The sequence below is a fragment of the Mirounga angustirostris genome, unplaced genomic scaffold (assembly GCF_029215605.1).
Source record: "Mirounga angustirostris isolate CCGP_5_RB_7025 unplaced genomic scaffold, mMirAng1.0.hap1 SCAF_5, whole genome shotgun sequence".
NCBI lineage: Eukaryota > Metazoa > Chordata > Mammalia > Carnivora > Phocidae > Mirounga > Mirounga angustirostris.
Genome location: NW_026991713.1, coordinates 80843041 through 80863888, shown reverse-complemented (window position 1 = coordinate 80863888; position 20848 = coordinate 80843041). Strand labels below are relative to the sequence as shown.

At 35.8% G+C, this 20848-nt stretch overlaps 1 protein-coding gene across 5 annotated transcripts in view; it reads right to left on the bottom strand.

Moving 5' to 3' along the window:
* DNAI7 (dynein axonemal intermediate chain 7) overlaps positions 1–20848 on the bottom strand; it is a 64675-nt gene that overhangs the window by 6601 nt on the left and 37226 nt on the right. For 4 of the 5 annotated variants that reach the window (XM_064591487.1, XM_064591489.1, XM_064591488.1 and 1 more), the window contains 3 exons: positions 7720–7795; positions 5060–5220; positions 2187–2343 (listed from right to left, as the gene is read on the bottom strand). In XM_064591487.1, the coding sequence (XP_064447557.1) occupies positions 2187–2343; positions 5060–5220; positions 7720–7795 (394 nt within the window). The remainder of the gene's footprint in view (positions 1–2186; positions 2344–5059; positions 5221–7719; positions 7796–20848) is intronic. The other variant, XM_064591490.1, reaches the window with a different exon arrangement.

The window sequence follows — 20848 nt, the reverse complement described above, 5'->3', positions numbered from 1 at the left end:
AATACAATCATATGTGGGTGGTCTTTTGTGTCTCTTACAACTTAATAATAAAACACAACACAATTTAAAAATGGGCAGAAGATTTGAGTAAACATTTCACCAAAGAAGATCTAGTAAAGGATAATAAACACATACAAAAAGATGCTCCACATGATCAGTTATTAGGGAATTCAAATTATAACCCCAGGAATACCACTTCATACTCACTAGAAAGGCTAGAATAAAAAAGAAAAATAATCACAAATGTTGGCAAGGATGTGAGAGGTGGGAAACCTCATATAATACAGGCAGGCATGTAAAATGGTACAGTTACTTTGAAAAACAATTTGACAGTTTCTTAAAAAGTTAAACATAAATTTATCATTCAACCCAGCAATTCCATTCCTAGGTATATACGCAAGAAAAAGGAAAATGTACATCCACACAAACACTTGCATGCCAATGTTCTTGTAGTCTCTTAAGGCCCACTTCAATATTCCATACTAGGACAAGCCTTCCTTAATACTCCAGGTGGACCCGCTGTCCTGCTGCATAGCACTTTTATCTATTATGCACCTTACTGTATCGTATTATGTGGCTTTTCCCTGTCTGCCTCTCCTACAACTTTGAAAACTCCTAGAGGAAGGAACTATGTCCCATTTATTCTATATTTCTTATTGTGTAGCATAATTATGGAATACATGAGTCATTCCCTTCCTAGAATGCTCTCTCCATCTCCACGTGGCTTTCTCCTCACATGCAGGGTTCCACTCACTATTTTTAACTCTTAAATTCAATATAACAAATACAATTATATTGATTAAGTTACTCATAATTCCTCTTTTCGTTTTTACATTAACAAAATTATTGTAATTTTTTTAAAGGTAAAAATTAAGTATCACCTATAAATAAACTCTCCAAATTTGTAGTATTTCCTGGAAAAAAGTTTCCCCATGGGAAGAATTATTGGAGTTGTATATTACTGCTGTCTAATTACTGCAGTCAGAGACAAATTTTACACATTATATTTCCCTGAATCATGTGGGATAACTTATCTTGTCTAATTCTAATTTAATGTGAATAATTTTTAACATAGTAAATATTTAAAAACATTACCATTAAAGGAAAAGTGAAACTCCTAAAGCAACGTGAAGGGAAGAAATTACCTAATTGTTCATTTTGATATGTTTTATAATTTAATGTTTTGATAGACCTATACTGTTATTAATTCATAAGTTATTTCTAGAATATAAATATCTTGTGGCTATGTCTACACAACCAAAAATGTGGATTACTGTAGCTATCATAAAAAAAGTTTAAACTACTAAACTACATAACATTTACCTTTCCTGGTAGAGAAATTCCTAAATTCTCTGCTCCTTTGACTACATAAATGGATTAAGTAATAGCTCTGTGCCTTTATGATCTGTTCCCAACCTGTCACCAACTAAGTAAATTCCTCCATAAATATGAATGTAAAATGCTTCACATTAAAAGTAAAGCTATACCTCTTTCCTCTAGCAGCCTCAAACCTGCATACATTAATTTACCAGACCAAGACTTCTCAAAGTTGAGCCAGTCAACCCCAAATGAGGTATTTGTTAATGATTAGTAAATCATTAGCTTATATTTTTTCTGGTACTTCTGACTTTGTTGATATTTATTTCACATTCTGGATAACCAATAATTTCCCATGGTTCCACAATCAAAAGTTATAAAGAAGCAGAAAGTGGCTAGTGTTCTTCTGTCCCGGGTTTCCCAATGGCTCACTCCCTATCTCCAGTACTTGTTTGTAATAAGATTTGCAATTTCTAAGTTATTAAGATTAAAATAAATTTTGATCACACCAATCTGAATTATGTAGTCATTTCAGGAGAGAGTAGGTTTTTCATTTAATTTAAATTTTCATGTGTCCTACTATTTTGAGATTTTTGTTAATTTATTTTTTTAAAACATAATGACATAATTGTTCAGAGATTATGGCAGATCTAAGGCTTCAGGAACTAACAGTTATAACATTCAATAAATAAATTCCAATCCCTATTCATTTCCATCAAGAGCAAACAAAGCAAAGACTCTAGAGTTGCCATAGAAATGTGTAAGATTAGAAATTACAGAGTTTACACACTGTATTTTCTGTTTTAAGGATTTGTGTTATAGCTCTTTTCATTACATAATTATCAAAGCTGATTAAGGTATTGCCGTACCTTCAGCATCCCACCTTGCAACCATAGGATCCTCAAAAAAGATTACATTCTTCTGAACCTCAAGTGTGACCTCTATGGGTGGGAAAGCATTTTCTGTTTCAACGTCTTCTGTAGTTTCTGGAGGATAGATATATTTCTGCAATCCTTCTTTGAGTATCTTTTAAAAATGACCAAAATAACATCAAGTTAGAAGCTGACTGGTAACAATTAAATATGTAAATATTGCTGAGTAAACTATATATAATTATTCCTAATAAGTGCTGAAGATTGGTCTCATTTAACTAAAGATTGACTAACAAAATGTCACAACAAAATTAAAAAGATGATTGAGGAGGAAAAAAAAAATCACTAAATCTGAATTACAGAATCTTCCTATGGTCCAGGTTCTATGCTGGGACTTATCATTTTATTCCTCCAAGTAATCCTACAAGACATATATTTAACAGAGATAACTGGGACTTAGAGAAATCAAAGAATTTGCCAAAGATTACAAAATGACTTCAAGGAGGCACCACAACTCAATAACAGAGCTATAGGACCCTAAATCTCAGATTCCAATACCTTGGTTAGGGTGTGTAGGTGAAGAGAGAAAAGAATATAAGCAAACATTTTGAGAAGTATAGAAACAAATGGATGAAAGTAAATTAAAAATCACACGTTGGTACACCTTATACAATGCTTTATGTCAATTATATCTCAATAAAGCTGGGGAGAGAAAGTAAATTAAGCCAACAGCAGATTTCTCTGGGATGAAGATTTATCCATTATTTGAACATAGAAGAGAAGGATCTAGGGAAGGAAGGGTGGGGAAGATTAAGAATGGTAAAAATAGAGGAAAAAACTGGATGGGTAAAAATTCTACAGGAGGTAGAAGATTACTGAAAAGAGACTTGAATAAAAGGAAGAAGACCTCTTTGTTGAAGAGAAAAACAAGCGTAAAGGAGGATACTTGGTGCTCAAGTGGAGAACATGGAATGGTGATATCAGGACACCAACAAAATTCAAGAACAGATCTTTGAATGAATTCTTGGAAATCCTAGCTCTGGCTGGGCCCTTCCTATGGATAAAGAATTTTGAAGGCCTACCTTCCCCAAAGAGATGCCTTTCTGTGAATCCCCATTGTCCTTCAAGTAACCCTGAGGTAGGAAAAGCTGATTCAAATAGATTGTTCAAAGTGGCTACAGACCAGGTTATCTACCTCAGGCATGCTCTAATAAGTGCATTCTCACTTGTGGGAAGAATGGGAAAGGAATAGCAGTATCATCCCCAAGGGGGTGAAAATTAGTTTGAGGGGGCATGAAAAAAATCATACTCTTTTAGGTGTAAAGCACAGCTATATATTTAGTACATACACAAATATATTGTATATCTATGGTATTAAAATTTCATGGGGTGGGTGGCTAGGAAATAAAATGTCTACAAAGGCTCCTTAGAGAGGTGATAATGGGGAAAAAAAATAAAAGTTGAGAAATACCACTCTATTACGAGAATGTACCACGGTCCTTAATGGTAGAACTGTGGGTGAGAAGTGCCTGGCAGTCTATGTACATGATGTGCTGGAGGAGAGAGAGAAAGAGGTTGGAGAGACAAGGAGAACGAGAGGGAGGGGAAGAACTCAGAAAGGCTGGAAAGCAAAAAAGGAAGGAGGAAGGGTCTATGACAATGTAACAGGTAATATTTGGGACACAAGCCACCATGAAGTAAAGTTAAAATAAACCAAGTCAATACCAGGGCAAATGTTACTATTTATTGAAATAGGAGTGAGGAAGTCCTTCAAAAATGATCTAACACCTGCTGTCATTAGCATCCTTACTAAAAGTGTGGAGCATGCATCAGCAACATTGCCATCACCTGGATCTGTGCTTCTCAAACTTAAATGTGCATATGAATCACCTGAGGGTCTTCTTAAAATTCAGATTCAGTAGATCTGAGGTGAAGCACCAGATTATGCATTTCTAACAAGGTTCTAGGTGATGCTGATGCTGCTGGTTCATGGACCACACTTTATACATCAAGGATCCAGACCAGTGGTTCTCAAACTTTGAGGTGTGTTTTGCTAATACACAGACTGCTGAACCTCACCTCCAGACTTTTTTTTTTTTTTTTTTAAAGATTTTATTTATTTGCGAGAGAGAGAATGAGAGAGAGCATGAGAGGGAGGAGGGTCAGAGGGAGAAGCAGACTCCCCGCTGAGCAGGGAGCCCGATGCGGGACTCGATCCCGGGACTCCAGGATCATGACCTGAGCCGAAGGCAGTCGCTTAACCAACTGAGCCACCCAGGCGCCCACCTCCAGACTTTCTGATTCAGTAAAACTGAAATGGGGCCCATGGATTTGCATTTCTAGAAAATTCCCAGATTATGCTAATGCTTTTGGTCAAGGGACCACATGTTGGGAACCACTGATCTAGACCAGGGTACACAAACTATGGCCCCTAGAAAATCTGGCCCACCACCAGTTTTCGTAAATAAAGTTTTCATTTATATATGGCTGTCTTATTATTATGATGGCAGCACTGAGAGTTGCAACAGGCTGGTATGGGCACAAAGCTGAAATATTTACCATCTGGCCCTTTACAGAAAAAGTTTGCCAGCATCTTAAATAGACTATCATTAAGACCAAACTGGCACAATCTAAACACAGTGCTATAGGTTTACAATTAACATGCATGAATTATAGTTTCAAAATTTGTATTATTTTAGAGTCCTTTCCTTTAGTATCTGATTTAAATTTTATAAATTAAAGACAGTTTAAAATTAGTTTTTCTCTTTATGCTTGCTTAATAGGGTTAAATTTCATTAGATGTTAGCTCATTTAAGATAAAAGTGTGAGAAATTATTTTACTCATAAATTTGATTCAAAAATCAACCTACTTCCACAATCATCCAGCCTTTCATTGGTTTACACTGTGGGGGAAGCTCCAAAGTATCCAAGTGGTACACTCCACCCAGGGTTGTGAATTGGCATAAATCAACCTCATTGTCTTCAAAGAAACACGGCTTTTCATTAGCATTCTCTATCAGCAACAACTGTGCTAAAATCAATCAGATTAATTTAGTTTCTAAATAGATTGTAACATTTTGGTATTAGGAGGGAAAGGAAAAAATTCTGATACTGGAAACAAAGTATTTAGCTACTAAAATGTCAAAAAGTGGTTAGTTCAAAACTATTCACAAAGCTAACCTTTGAAGTAGTAATAAGCATGTATAATGGTAGGATAAAGGGGAGGGCTCCATTTATGGTTTATATACCAAAACTTTAAGAATTTGCATGTAATAAGCATGTTACTATTAAAATAACTTCAAAAATGTATTGTAGAGGAGGAAAAATAATTTTCCCTCTACCTTCTGAGTTCTTGGATGAACTTTTATAATAAAAGATTAACAAGAGACAAAAACATTCATTTATTAAATATGTATACCTCGTGTAAACATGGGAGATTAGCCAGGGAAAAATGAGTAATCTGAAGAGGTGGCTCAGCACTCTGTCTTATACAGCATCTTCAACCAAGAACAACAAACTTGTGGGGAAATGACAAAGGAAAGGAGTTTTAGGTTTCTGAGGGTAGAGAAAAGGCCTAGTAAGTAAAGTTTGTTATGCAGATTCCTCTGGTACCCTCTCTAGGCTGATAGGGTCTGAAGTTATCTCTGGGCATTAACCATTGTCCCTCTTGGTAGAGAGAAAAGGAGTGACACCTTTGAAATTTTATGTCTTGTTTTTAGGCAAATAAGAGGGTAGGCAGCTTTTCTTGCATCTGCACCTTTTCAATTGCTCTTAACTTAAAATATCCTTATGCCAAAGTGGCATATTTTGGGGTGGCATATTCTGCTACCCTTATTATAAAATATGAAAAAGTGGCTTAAGACAAAATTTGATAACTGATAAATTAATGTTTTTAAATTGGACACTATGGGGCTAAAAATCTGAAAGAAGAAAGTAAAATGGTGAAAAACATAAATTTTGGACCATATATTAAAGCTAATTTTCTTTTTCAACAAAAACAGGCCCAGCTCATTAAAAAAATAGGAATAGAGGCTTTAAAGTGAAGAACTGTATTGGATAATCCCTTCTGTTTAGAAATTTTATGGGGAAATTCTGTAATTCCATAATTCTCAGTGCACAATCAAGGGAATATTTTAAGTCACATATCACTAAGACCTGTCACCAAAAGTCTTTCAGTGTAGTGCTCTAGGTAAGAAAGCGAAATCAGACCACTTATAGGTTCCACCCTTTACTTGCTGTGTGACCTTATGCAAGATATGCTAATTAACCTGTCTTTTCTCCCTTTCCTCTACAAAAGAGATAATGAATTTGGGGAATTTGGGGAAGTTGTGAGTTAATACATGTAAAAAACTTAGAACTGGTGCCAGACACATAGTAAAACTTAAGATGTGTCAGTCTTATTATTTATCATTATAATTTTCCTCTCCCATGAAAGGAAGCACACTGAGAAGTCACTGAATTTAACCCATGGAGATCAGACACTAAAAATTAATGACAATATGCAAAGAAAATTCCAGTTAAGCAATTGCCCTTTTCCCTTGTATACCTTCAATAAAATGCAGACTTTAATTTTCAAATTTATTTAGTTAATAATCCATTTACCTAAAAAGAAAGAAAAAGAACACCGTATCCAAATTCAGACAATTATGATATATATATATATTATTCGGGGATTACCATATAGAAAACCTCAATATTATTGACAGAGATTCATGGACTATAGTATCCTAATTCTAGCAGGAAAATTACCTCCTCAGGGTTATAGAAAAGTTTTAAAAATATAAACCTAGTTGGCTGCTGAAACAAAAGTGTGTTGGAAAAAGTGAAGTAGACAAGAAGTATGTTATGACAAATATGCTAAGAAATCTATAGAATCTAGAAAATTTCTTAGAAGTTCCTGGGAAGTGATATACATAAATCTCAAACTAAAAGACCTGCAAATTAGACATCACTATCATTTTGACATTTTTAAACTCTCTCAAATTTCTATTTTCCAAGATAAGACTGAATACAAAAGTGTTGAGAAATTTATGATTATGTATGTGTTTGTGAATATTCATTACAACATTGTTTGTAATAATAAAAAATTACAAATAACCTTACTATCAATAAAGATTTAAAGAATCTTCCATTATTGGATGGAATTATTATTAGCTACTAAAAAGTAAGTTTATTAATGTGTTCTGACTTAGGATAGTGCTGAATATTATTCATTTAAGTAGAATATGCATTATGTTCTATGTATGTGTGTAGAATATGTTACATAAAATAAATATTGATAAGTAACTTTCAAACATTTGTATGGTATTTCATGGTTTCATTAAAAATCAAAAGAGAGCTACAGAGAGAAGAAATACAAATAGGAGAAATTTTGTTCATATTGGTTATTTCAGAAGAGGGATTATGAAGAATTTTCACTTTAAATATATTTCTGCAACATATGAACTTTTATATAATGACTCTGCATTTCTGTTGTAAGCAGGAATATCCCAATAAAGTTAAACTCTACAAATGTGATTTAGAAGAATACCTGATAAAACTGTTTCACTTAATAATTTCATCTCCAGTTCAAATTTTGTGGCTTCAGGTTCTTCCTGGACAAAACTCTACAGAAAACACAAGGACAGATGGGTATGCTTGTCAGTGCTGCTGCAGCCCAGATTCACTCTTCACTCTCTCTCTGCTCCAGTTCCCACTTCGGATGCCTGCTACTTTAATTCTTAGGCCCCAAACTGACACTTGCTCTGGCAGAAAAAATGGACTCAAAAACAGTATTTTAAAAGTCAGTGAAAATGAGAGCATATCTCCACAGAACCTCACGAGGGCAGGAGCTAGTCTGCTGAGATTCTCTGATGACAGTCATCAAGGATAAAATAGACGAGGAGGCAATGCAAGCTATAAAAATATTATTTATATTTGCATTTTGATTTTAGCCAAGATTTAGATTTTCCTTGACTCTGGCAATCAGCTCGCTGATAGACTAATTCCAAAGCCTGCTGTTGGGTGAGCCTCTCAGGGAAATTAAAGATGCCATGCACCAAGTAATGTAGAAGATACTATGCTGTAGTGTAGTAAAATGAGCATTTCAATAAGAGGACGTAAGATCTGGAATGTGTATCTAAATCTGCCACTAACTTACTTCTGTAACCTTGAGCAAGTCATTGAACCATTTTGGGCCTCAAATTCCTGCTTTACCAACATATTGGGTACTGAACTGTGTGCCAGACTTAACACAACGTGTAAACAATCCTAAGAGATGGCTATCATCTTCATTTTACAAAAAAGGAAACTGAAGCTTAGGGAAATAACTGTTTTAAGAATCAAATAATAAAAGTAAATACTAAAGCTGTGTACACTGTAAAAATTCGGCTTGTGTGTGCTAATATTTGCTAACTGGATGATATCCAGTAAACTTCATTTGATCCCATATACCATCTGTACTTCTAGAGCAATAGAAAAATCTTGTATCAGAATTTTAGTCAGAAGCTAGTTAATCCCATCATGTCTCTCATTATCAACCACCATACAGAGCCCAGTCTCCCTTAAATTATCTTTTCCCTTATTCTTGTCACTGTATTGTCCTGTGTCTTCCTCTTGACCACTTTTAAAACTACTGCATTCTCTGCCCTTTCCATGGCACCTCTGAAACTTCTCATTTACCAACTCATTCATTCAAAGAATTTTAACAGAGTGCCTAAATTGTACAGGCATTGCCAGATACTAGGAATAAACAACAAAAAAAAGACAGGTCCCTGACTCAAGGTGCTCCCAGTCTATTAAGGAAAGCAGGTAAACAGACAGTTATAATACAATTTTGTGGGTACTACAGTAAAAAGTCAGGGGGTCCATAATAGGAATATAAAGGAAGAATAGTTAATTCTGTGGGAAAAATATTCCGTGAGTGGGTGAAGATAGGAAATGCTACCCAAAGGTGGTAAAGTTTGAACTAAATCTTGAAAGATAATTAGGTCTTCCTGAGAAAATGGTGGGACAGAATTCCAAGTGTGAGTGAAGGCAGAAAGGCATGAAGCAAAACAGAGTTCCAAACACCCCAAGTACTCAGGTATGGTTGAGGTGAGACATACTAAGAAGGTGTAAAAATTTGAAGCTAGAGAGAGACAGGAGCCAGAATGTAGAGTTTAGATGACACTCTAAAGACTAGAATTTCTCCTATGGGTAAAAGAGAGCCCAGAAAGGACTTAATAGGAAAGTGGCGTGAAGAAGTTTGCATTTGGAAAGAGTATTCTGGTGGCCAGCTGACAAATGGATTCCTTAGTGGAGAGTAAGAAGTCCAAAGTAAGAGGATCAGGGCCTAACTCAAGGTAGAAGTAATCAGGTTCATTAGAAGGAGCATATATGAGAGACGACACAGAGGTAGAATCAACATAACTTGGATGGTAACTTGATATAGAAGACAAGGGACAGGTGAAGGCTGATTTTCAGGTGCCTGGCTTAGGTAATAAAGTGCATGGTGATACAGTTATCAGGAAAAGACAAGGAGGAAGGACAAGTTTGGGGGATAAGTAATGAATTCAATTGTGGATATGTTGAATTTGAGGTGCCCATGGACATCCAGGTGGCCTTTGACATTATCATTAAAAAGCCAGTTGCATTTCTTTCTTACAGGAAGGATTATGATCATTAAAAATACCAAAGATCCTAGGCCAATAAGCAAGGCAGGCTTTCCAATTGACATCTTCAAAAAGTTGAGAATTCTTCAGAGTTTAGACCAAACTGGTTTCTTACCTTGTAGGAAAACTAAAAATTTAGACTGCTCAAGGGAACTCGTCCCTTGATAACCATAGCACTGCAGCAGGCAACAACAGGAATTTATCAGCTTCTGTGTTACCACATAACAGAATAATCTGGCATTTAACACACTACTTTACATAATTCAGAATTTTTACTATTTTATGTTACTCTTTAGCTCAACTGATTTTTTTCTGAAGCTGGGCCACTTGATGCAGGAAGCAATGTGTCAATTTACATTCTGGTGCAAGCTCCTTAATCTTGCTAACTACCCCAGGACGTCTTCCTGCTATTGCAGCTGTACCACCAGAACATACTCCTGCACACAACTGAAGCTCCAAACCGCATCTGTTGACACTATAATCCTTCATAGTTTTGTACATTATGAAGTTCCTTGTGTTAGTTGGGTATGAAGCTAAAAAAAATGTTTTTCTTCATATTATCATGTTTTATATCTGATCATGAAAAGTCCTGTTTCATCATAATTGTTTTACAAAATTGGCTGTTTTCCACAGATTCTTTTTCTTCTTCTCCAAATAAACTTCAGTAGTGTTTTGTCAAGTCTCAAAAATTACCAACTGGAATTTTCACTTGAATTGCACTAAATTTATACATGTATAATAAATCTATAAAAACAATACTTTCTAAAAACTGTTTGCCTGGAAACATTGACATATGAAACAGAAGGTAGCCAAACTATAACTTTTCAATGAGACCTGGGCTCAAAAGATACAGGAATTGGCTTATAATGTGGGAAGAACTTCATAGAACACTAGCAAAGTATTTTTTATTGCAACTTGATAAATGCACAGATATTGTAACATGGAAAATTTTTAATATATGTATGATTTGAATTTGATATAAAACAACCTGGATCATGAATAAGATCAGTGGAAACAGAATAGAGATTCCAGAAATAGATCTCATGATCCACTTGGGAATTTAGCATTTGGCATTTCAGATCAATAGGAAAAACCTAGGTTCGTATGGTAAGTGTTTTGAGACAGTTGGCTAAGATTTGAAATAAAATAAATTTAGATTCTTCCCACTTCACACTAAAATAAATTCCAGATGGATAAAAGATTTAAATGTAAAAACATAACTAAACCAATCAAAAGTCACAAAAATCATGCATGTATTTGATAAGAAAGTATATGTTGATATCAACAATTATCAGTGCAGTAGGTGATCTTCATATTGCACATCTGCAAAACATCAGCACTGAATACAAGTTGGTCTAGAATTCTATTGTCCATCAAAAGAATATCTATATAAAGGAAGTTCATTGATCTGAAATCCAATTTTTTCATCAAAAGGTGATTTAAATTTAGAGCTTCAGAATAAATTGTTGGAATTGGTTCTTCATAAGGAATTAAAATGAATTTTGAAAATACAGTATCATTTGCTTCATCTTGTCTAAAAGCTAAGGATGATTATCCTGAGTTTGCTGAAGTCTCATTTATTCCCATGGCTTTATACCATCTGTAGGCCAGCGGTTTCCAGATCTACGCTAGTGATGCTCTTCAGGACACACACCATCTGTACCGCTCAACCGTAGAAGTGCAGCGCACAATGCGCACGCGGACATGGAGCTGTGCCTGACTGCTCAGAGCTCTAGGTTCACATCTGCCTACCTGACATTTCCATTTGTGTGTCCCCAAAGTACATGCCCAAAATAAAACTCTTGTTTCACTGTCACTCTCAACCAGTTCAGCCCATTCCTGTGCATCTCAGTCAACCGTACCACCATCTGCTTAGTTTCCCAAAATAAAAACTCCAAGGATTATTTATTTTACCTGCAAAATATGTCCCAAACATATCCACCTTTCCATGTCTCTTACTACCACCTTCGACCAAGCACCACTGCTTCTCATGCTTCCCCACTGCTATTTAACCAGATGCTGGGCTTCTACTCTAGCCCTGCACAATCCATTCTCTACACAGTAGCCAGAATCACTTTGCAAAGCTATAATTCAGATCATGCCACCCCCCCCCCCAAACCCTCTAATGGCTTCCCACTGCATTTACAATAAAGTCTTAACTCCTTACTCTGGCCTGCACAGCCCTGCTTCTTCTGGCTTCTGCTTTCCTCTCTGATGTCATCACACACCACTTTCCTCCTTCCACCATATGTCAGGCCACTGGCCTTCTTACCTGGCACTCATTTCTGTCTCATGATGTTTGTAGTAACTGTAACTCTCAGACTAGACTATTTTTACCCTATTACATAGCTGATTCCTACTAGTCATTCTCAGCTTAATTAATAATTCATCATACAAGCCCTCCCCAACCACCCAATCTAGTTACCACCAGTCACTTCCATAATCCTGTTTAATTCTGTGCATGACATTTATTACTATCTGTTTTCCAGTTTTTCTTATTTATTGTTGGTTTCTCGTGACTCGTATATAAATCATGAGAGCAAGAATCTCATTTGTCCTTTCATCATTGTCCTTTGAGGAGAGAACAGTACCTGCATACATAGTTAGACATTCAATAAATATTTTTTGAGTAAAGAAATAAGCACAAGGTCCAGGGTCTGACCATGAAAATGGGTCACTGAAGGAAATTTGTGGGAAGCTGAAGGTCACTTAATGTTAATGCTATATTTTTTACATGGATTATGGCTATTCTCATGGATTTTAAATTTATCACGATGCCAAGAAGTACCTGAATCTCTAAGGATATTTCACGTTTTCACACTTTTCCCCGTCACCAGAATAATTTCCTTTCCTTCTCATCTAAACTTCTCCATGCCTATCAAAAGATTTAGTTCAAATGTTACCTCATCAGAGAAGACTTCTATTCACTCTTTCTTTTGGATTAAATGTGATCTCTTAACTCCCATCCATAATCTCTCTCATTGCACATATCAGAATATATGGTAACTGTTACTGTTCTCCACGAGATTGTTAGTTCATTGAAAATAAAGATCATGTTGAATTTCTTATAGAAGGTACTTAGTAATGTTTTATATATATCTACTCATATTTGTTAAATTTTGTATCTTTTTAGAGTATCTTAAAGACAAAGACTATTTTTAACTTGAACTTTAAAAAGTTCAAAGGCCCATATATCATGCATGCCCCTTAAATCACTACAATATTTCTGAAGGTGATTATCATCTTTTTAAAAAAACAACATTTCTCATAAATGTATGGCAACTAGGCTTTTCTAAAAATTTTCTAAGATATATAAATTGGGAAGACAATATTACCCAATACCTATAATTTTATTGTATTATTATTATTACACATTTAAATTAACTAAAAATATGGTATTAAGAGCCCCCTAGTGGCAAAGTTCTTAACAGACCTATGAAAAAAAATATGGATCATCTTCTAAGAGATTTAATATTTTTAACAAGGTGCTAAATACTTGTTATTTGTGATCATATCACGTATCACATACAACTCGGATATTCTGGGTAATTCCTGCATTATTATACTAATAATTTGTCTTGCAATCAGCTTCCAAATTCATTAAAAAGGGGAAATATATTTATATTAAAATATGCCAACCTAAAATTTTAAAGGTAAGCAGTTTACCCTAAATGAAAAAAGAAAGTTGTAAAAATAAAGAAGTCTCTTCCTCTAAAGCCAAAATATACTAAGTTTTCCTACTGATGTTACAGGTAGTCCCTAATACACACATACACTTAAACAAACTCATGTACACAGACATATGCAAGTTAAATTTCATGAAATTTACATGCCAATTAAAAAAATTTAGAATACCCTTGCCAAACAAGACAATGTTGTGGCTGACATTTAGGGTTATGATAGTCCCTATACTGCTGTGATTATATAGGAATACAAACCTAATTGCCCTTCATATATATTGCTTCAAATTCATTCTGAGTTCCAAATGGACTGCAAGGGGCACACTTCCGGAGGCGTTGTGGTGGAAGTGAAGCCTCCCTATCACCACTTTTACTATGTCAGATCACTACAGGGATCAGAACTGCTGAGGACAGGGTCCCAAGAATCTCTACCGACAAGCTTTAAGACTCCCTAAACATAGTATAAGTGGTTCCCAGCACACTCAACTGTAATTGAAAGGGTCTTAAGCATCTCTAATACAGAATAACTTAAATGTGGATAGTGCTGATTCCTTGATACGGGTGGCTGTTCTTTTATGTAGGTTGTTCACAACAAATCAGACTTAAGTCAGGGCCTACTTTTAATCACTTAACCATACATTCATTCACAAATAAACGTTCTTTGAGCTCCTATCATGTACCAGGCCCTGTGCTTATAGTAAATACAAACTCTGTCAAGATATTCTTGTCCTCAAGATCATAATTATTGTTTAAGGTTAAGAATTCTGATAATTAAACAGAATAAGAATGGAGTAGAGACATCTAATTTAGTCTGAAGGGGAAAACTCTATGGAGGTAAAATTTAAGGTTAAGTCTTTAAAGACAAAGAGAAGTTAGGTGCAGTTGACAAGGATGATGGGTGGAAGAGAATTTCACAATGACAAAATAGCAAATGGGACATCACAGAGTCTTATGAACTTTCTCCCTTTAAAATAAAAAAAGGAAATATATTGTTTCATTTTCTATTAGAAAAGGAATGTGTGAAAAAAAAGAAAAGTATGTTCAGGACTTGCTTATTGAAAATGCAAACAATACAGAAGAGTAAAGAAATTTTTAAAATCACTGATAATATAGAATCATCTCACCTTTCTCACACTCCCTACACCTGACCACCAAAATGGCCACTCTGGTGACAAGGCTTCCAGATTTTTTTTCTATGCATTAATGAGTAACAAAAATCCCCTCACAAAACAGAATCCTATGGCTAATACCGTTTTGTAACTTGAGTAAGTATCTTAACAATACATTTTTGGTATCTTTCTATATAAAAGTATATAGATTCCAGTTCAAGATGGTGATGTAGGAGGATCTTGAACCCACCTCCTCCCACAGACACATCAAAACTACAGCTACATATGAACAGTTTCCTCTGGGGCCAGGCGGGGAGTGGGGAGCCCAAAACTAGCTGAGTGACTCCCACACATTGGGTGAATGAGAAAAAACCCACATCAAAGTGGGTAGGAAAGGCTGAGATACAATCTTGCCATGAATCCCACCTCCCTGCAGTGACCCACAATCAGGAGGGAATACATAAACACCATCTTCTCTCTGAGGACTGAAGTATTTGAACCCCCTATCTAGCACCCTAACTTTTAAAACCTGCAATTGAGAGACCAGCCCCTAAAATACCTAGCTTTGACAGCCGGTAGGGCTTGTGTCCACAAAACCCACAAGGCTATAGCAAGCTGAGAAAGAGTTAAAAGGTTCCTGTGCAAGACTTACCATCCGCAGGGCCTAGTGCAGAAGCCGCTGACTGAAAATCACCCTTTCTGTTAAAGAGGCTTATTTGCTTATCTTAAAGTACAGGCCTGAGGGCCAGGCATCTAATTTAACGCACATCTAGGGCCTACTGAATTCCTCTTCAAAAACAGAAGCCAGTGGGCACTCTCTCTGTGTTCTCCCTCTGTCCAATCTGCTCCAGATTCCAGTATCTCCCAGAAAGGAGCTTGTAACCTTTTTCTGCGTGTGATTTTTGCAGCTGCCTCCCAAAGGGACACCTTTAGATTGCCTGGCTCTGGTGACCAGCAGGGCTCACATACAAGAGTCCCACAGGGCTATAACAAATATAGAAAGGGTTCTTAACTGGCCACCATCCCCAGGGCACAGCAGAGAGGCAAAAGACCCAGGAGCTTAGTCTTTTTGTGAAAGAGGCTTATTAACTTTATCTAAATAGCTGTGGCCTGAGGGGCAGGCTCCTAATTAAAAACACATTTAAGGGCCAACTGTAATCCTCCCCAGAGACTGCAATGGGGGGTCTCTCTGACCCGCACCCCCCCCCCCAGGCTCTAGAGCACCAGTATTTAGCAGAGGGGAGTTAGTACACATGCCTGGTGCCCTAGTTCCCCGGTTTTTGTGGCTGCTGCCCAGGGGACACCTTCTGATTGCCTGGGGATGGTGGCCAATGGGGCTTGTATTCATGAGTGCAACAAAACAGTTGCAAAGAAAGAAACAGTCTTAACTGGCTATCACCCCAGGGCTTAGCTCAGAGGGAGCAAACAAAAATATCCTTCTTCCAGTAGTCCCTTGAAAGATGTATATTTGCATACTTTAAAAGCTGCTGCCCAAAGGCCTGGGTTCCAATTAGCCTAAACCTAGGTTGCTGACTGAGACTTTGGGAAACTCAACTACTGAGAGCCACCAAAAATAAAGTAGGCTGCTTTGGACAATCACAAAAGATCAAGAGACAATGAAGAGCTAGGGCAGGGTTGAATGATACATTTTATCTGCTACATGAGGCCACTCCAAGACTGGGAAAGGTGGCTGTTTAATGTACAGAAACCAACACAGAGAGTCAAGTAAAATGAAGAAACAAAGGAATATATTCTAAAGGAAAGAACCTCAGAAAAGACCTTACTGAACTGAAAATAAGTGGTTTATCTGATAAAGGTTCAAAACCATGGTCATAAAGATACTCACCATGATGAAAAGAAGGGATGAACAAAGTGAGATTTTCAACGAAGAGATAGAAAAATACAAGAGTGTAATAGAGCTAAAGAATACAATAAATGAACTGAAAAATACAATTAATAAACTCAAAGACAGGGCAGTGGGATTCATCCAATCAAAGCCGAGAAAGAGAGAGAAAGTGTGGAGATAGCTTTAGAGACTTACAAACATTACACAGACCAACATTCACATTATAGGGGTCCCAGAAGGAGAGGAGAGAAGGGGGTAAAAAACTTATTTGAAGAAAGAATGACTGGAAACTTCCTTGACCCTGGGGAAGAAAACAGACATCCAGATCCAGGAAGCCCAGAAAGTTCCAAAAAAGATGAACCCAAAGAGACCCACACCAAGACACATTATAATTAAAGTGTCGAAAGTAAAAGACAAGGAAAGAATCTGAAAAGCAACAAGAGAAAAATATTTCATGACATAAAAGGTAGTCCCCATAAAACAGTGAGATTTTTTTCAGCAGAAAGTTTGCAGTCCAGAAGAGAGTGTCACAATTTACTGTGCTAAAAAAAAAAAAAAAAAAAAAACCTGCCACAATGATAACTGGCAAAGTTATCATTCAGAACTGGAGGAGAGATAAAGAGCTTTCCAGACAAGCAAAAGGTAAGAGTTCATCACCACTAGACCAGCCTTATAAGAAATGTTAAAATGCCTTCTTCAAACTGAAACAAGAGGGTATTAATTAATAACAGTAAAAACAAGAAAGTAGAAGTCTCACTGGTAAAGGTAAATATATAGTAAAATTCAGAATAATTAATGTGGTAAAGATAGTGAGTCATTTTCTCATAAAACCACTATAAAGGTCAAAATAGAAAAGTAGTAAAAGTAACTATGACTACAATAATTTGTTAAGGAATACACAAGATAAAAAGATGTAATTGGTGAGAATCAAAACCATCAAACATGGTGGGAGTAAAAATATAGACCTCTAGAATGTGTTCAAACTTAAAATGTTATCAGGTACTTAAAATAGACTGTTATAAATATGTAATATAATATAAATAAATATATTGTTTTATGTAAGCCTCACAGTATCCACAAAGCACAGAACTTATTATAGACACACAAAGATTAAAGAGAAAAGAATCGAAGCATGCCACCACAAATCAAGGAATCAATCAAAAGGAAGAGAGCAAGAAAAGAAGAACGAACAGAGGACTTACAAAATTACTAGAAGACAACGAACAAAATGTCAATAAGTAAATACTTATCAATAATTATTTCAAATGTAAACCAGCTAAATTCTCCAATCAAAAGACACAGAGTGGCTAAATCATAAAAAAAGAAGACCTATCCATAGGCTGCCTAAAAGAGATTCACTTCAGATGTAAAGACACACACACACTGTGTGAAGGGATGGAAAAAAATACTCCATGCAAACCGAAACCAAAGATAAGGTAGCTGCACTTTTATCAGACAAAGACTTTAAGATAAAGACTAATAAGAGATAAAAGTCATTACATAATGATAAAGGGGTCAATCTAACACAAACATATAACATAAATATTTATGTACCCAACATAGGAGCACCTAAATATAGAAAGCAATTATTAACAGATCTAAAGGGAGAAATAGACAGCAATACAATAATAGTAGGGGGCTTTAATACCCCACTTTCATCAATTATTAGATCTTTCAGACAGAAACCAATAAGGAAACACTGGCCTTCCTTAAATAATATGTTAGATCAGATGGACTTAACAGACATATACAGGCCATTCCATCCAAATGCAACAGAATACACACTCTTCTCAAGTGCACATGGAACACTCTCCAAGATAGAGCATATGTTAGACCACAAAATAAGTCTTAATAAAATTAAGAAAACTGATATCATATCAAGCATCTTCTCCAACCACAATGTTATGAAACTAGAAATCAATTACAAGAAGAAAACTGGAAAATTCACAAATATGTGGTGATTAAACAACAAGCTACTGAACAACCAATGGCTCAAAGAAGAAATCAATAGAGAAATTTAAAAAAAATACCTTGAGACAAATAAAAATAGAAACACAACATTATTAAAACCTAAGGGATGCAACAAGAGGGGTTGTAAAAGAAAAGTTCATAGCAATAAATGCCTGTATTGAGAAACAAGAAAGATTCCAAATAAACAACCTAACTTTATACCTCAAAGAACTAGAAAAGGAACAAATGAAGCCTAAAATTAGAAGTAAATAACGAAGATCAGAACAGAAATAAATGAAGTAGAGACTAAGAAAACAATAGAAAAGATCAATAGAAGAGCTATTTTTTAAAAAGATAAACAAAATTGACAAAACTTCAGCTAGATTCACCAAGAAACAAATAAATAAAATCAGAAATGAAAGAGGAGACATTACAACTGATACCACAGAAATACAAAGGATCATAAGAGACTACTCTGAACAATTACACACTAACAAAATATACAAACCCAGAAGAAATGGATATTCCTAGAAACATACAACCTGCCAAGACTGCATCTTGAAGAAACAGAAAATCTGAACAGATCAATTGCTAGTAAGGAAATTGAATAAGTAATCAAAAACCTCCTAACAAACAAAAATCCAGGACCAGATGGCTTCACTGATGAATTCTACCAAATATTTAAAGAATAATTAATTCTAATCCTTCTCAAAGTCTTTCAAACAACGGAATAAAACGGAACATTTCCAAACTCATTTTACAAGACCAGCATTACCCTGATACTAAAACCAGACAAGAACACCACAAGAAAATTATAGGCCAATATTCCTGATAAACATAGCGGCAAAATCCTCAACAAAATATTAGCAAAGTGAATTCAACAATACATTAAAAGGGTCATACACTATGATTAAGTAGGATATATTATAGGGATACAAGAATGGTTCATATCCAGAAATCAATGTGATATAGCACACTAACAAAAATGAAGGATAAAAATCATATGATTATCTTAGTAGATGCTGAAAAAGCACTTGGGAAAATTCAACAGCCATTTTTTTTTTTTTTTAAAGATTTTATTTATTTATTTGAGAGAGAGAATGAGATCTAGAGAGAGCATGAGAGGTGGGAGGGTCAGAGGGAGAAGCAGACTCCCCGCTGAGCAGGGAGCCCGATGTGGGACTCGATCCCGGGGACTCCAGGATCATGACCTGAGCCGAAGGCAGTCGCTTAACCAACTGAGCCACCCAGGCGCCCTCAACAGCCATTTTTGAAAAAAACTCTCAACAAAGTAGGTATAGAGGGAATGTACCTTAACATAATGAAGGCCATATATGACAAGCTCCCAACCATCATACCCAACACTGAAAAGTTGAAAGCTTTTCCTCTAAGATCAAGACAAGGATGCCCACTCTCACCGCTTTTATTCAACATAGTATTGGAAGCCCTAGCCAGGGCAATTAGTCAAGCAAAAGAACAAGTAAAAATGCCACTATTTGCAGATGACATGATATTATATATAGAAAACACTAAGGACTACACCAAAAACCTGTTAGAACTTATCAACAAATTCAGTAAAGTTGCAGGATACAAACTCAACATACAAATATCAGTTGCATTTCTATACACTAAAACAAACTATCAGAGAAATCAAGAAAACAATCCAATTATAATTCTATCAAAAAGAATAAAATACCAGGAATAAATTTAACCAAGTAAAAGACCCATATACTGAAAACTATAAAACACTGATAAAAGAAATTAAAAACACAAATAAATGGAAAGATCTTCTATGCTCATGGATTGAAAGAATTAATATTGTTAAAAAGTCCATACTACCCAAAGCAATCTGCAGATTCAGTATGATTCCTATCAAAATTCCAATAACATTTTTTACAGAAATAGAACAAATGATCCTAAAATTTGTATGGAACCACAAAAGACCGTGAATAGCCAAGGCAATCCTGAGAAAGAAGAACAAAGCTGAGGCATTGCATGTCCTGATCTAAAATTATATTACAAAGCTATAGTAATCAAAACAGTATTATATTGGCATAAAACAAACACATATGTCAATGGAACAGATTATAGAGCCCAGAAATAAACCCATCCATGCCTGGTCAATTAATTTATGAAAAGGACCTGAGAGGGGCGCCTGGGTGGCTCAGTCGTTAAGCGTCTGCCTTCAGCTCAGGTCATGATCCTGGGGTCCTGGGTTCGAACCCCGCACCAGGCTCCCTGCTTGGCTGGGAGTCTGCTTCTCCCTCTCCCACTCCCCCTGCTTGTGTTCCCTCTCTCGCTGTGTCTCTCTCTGTCAAATAAATAAAATCTTAAAAAAAAAAAAAAAAAAAGGACCTGAGAATATGCTATGAGAGAAGACCAGTTTCTTCAATAAATGGTGCTGGGAAAACTGGACAGCCATATGTAAAAGAATAAAACTGGA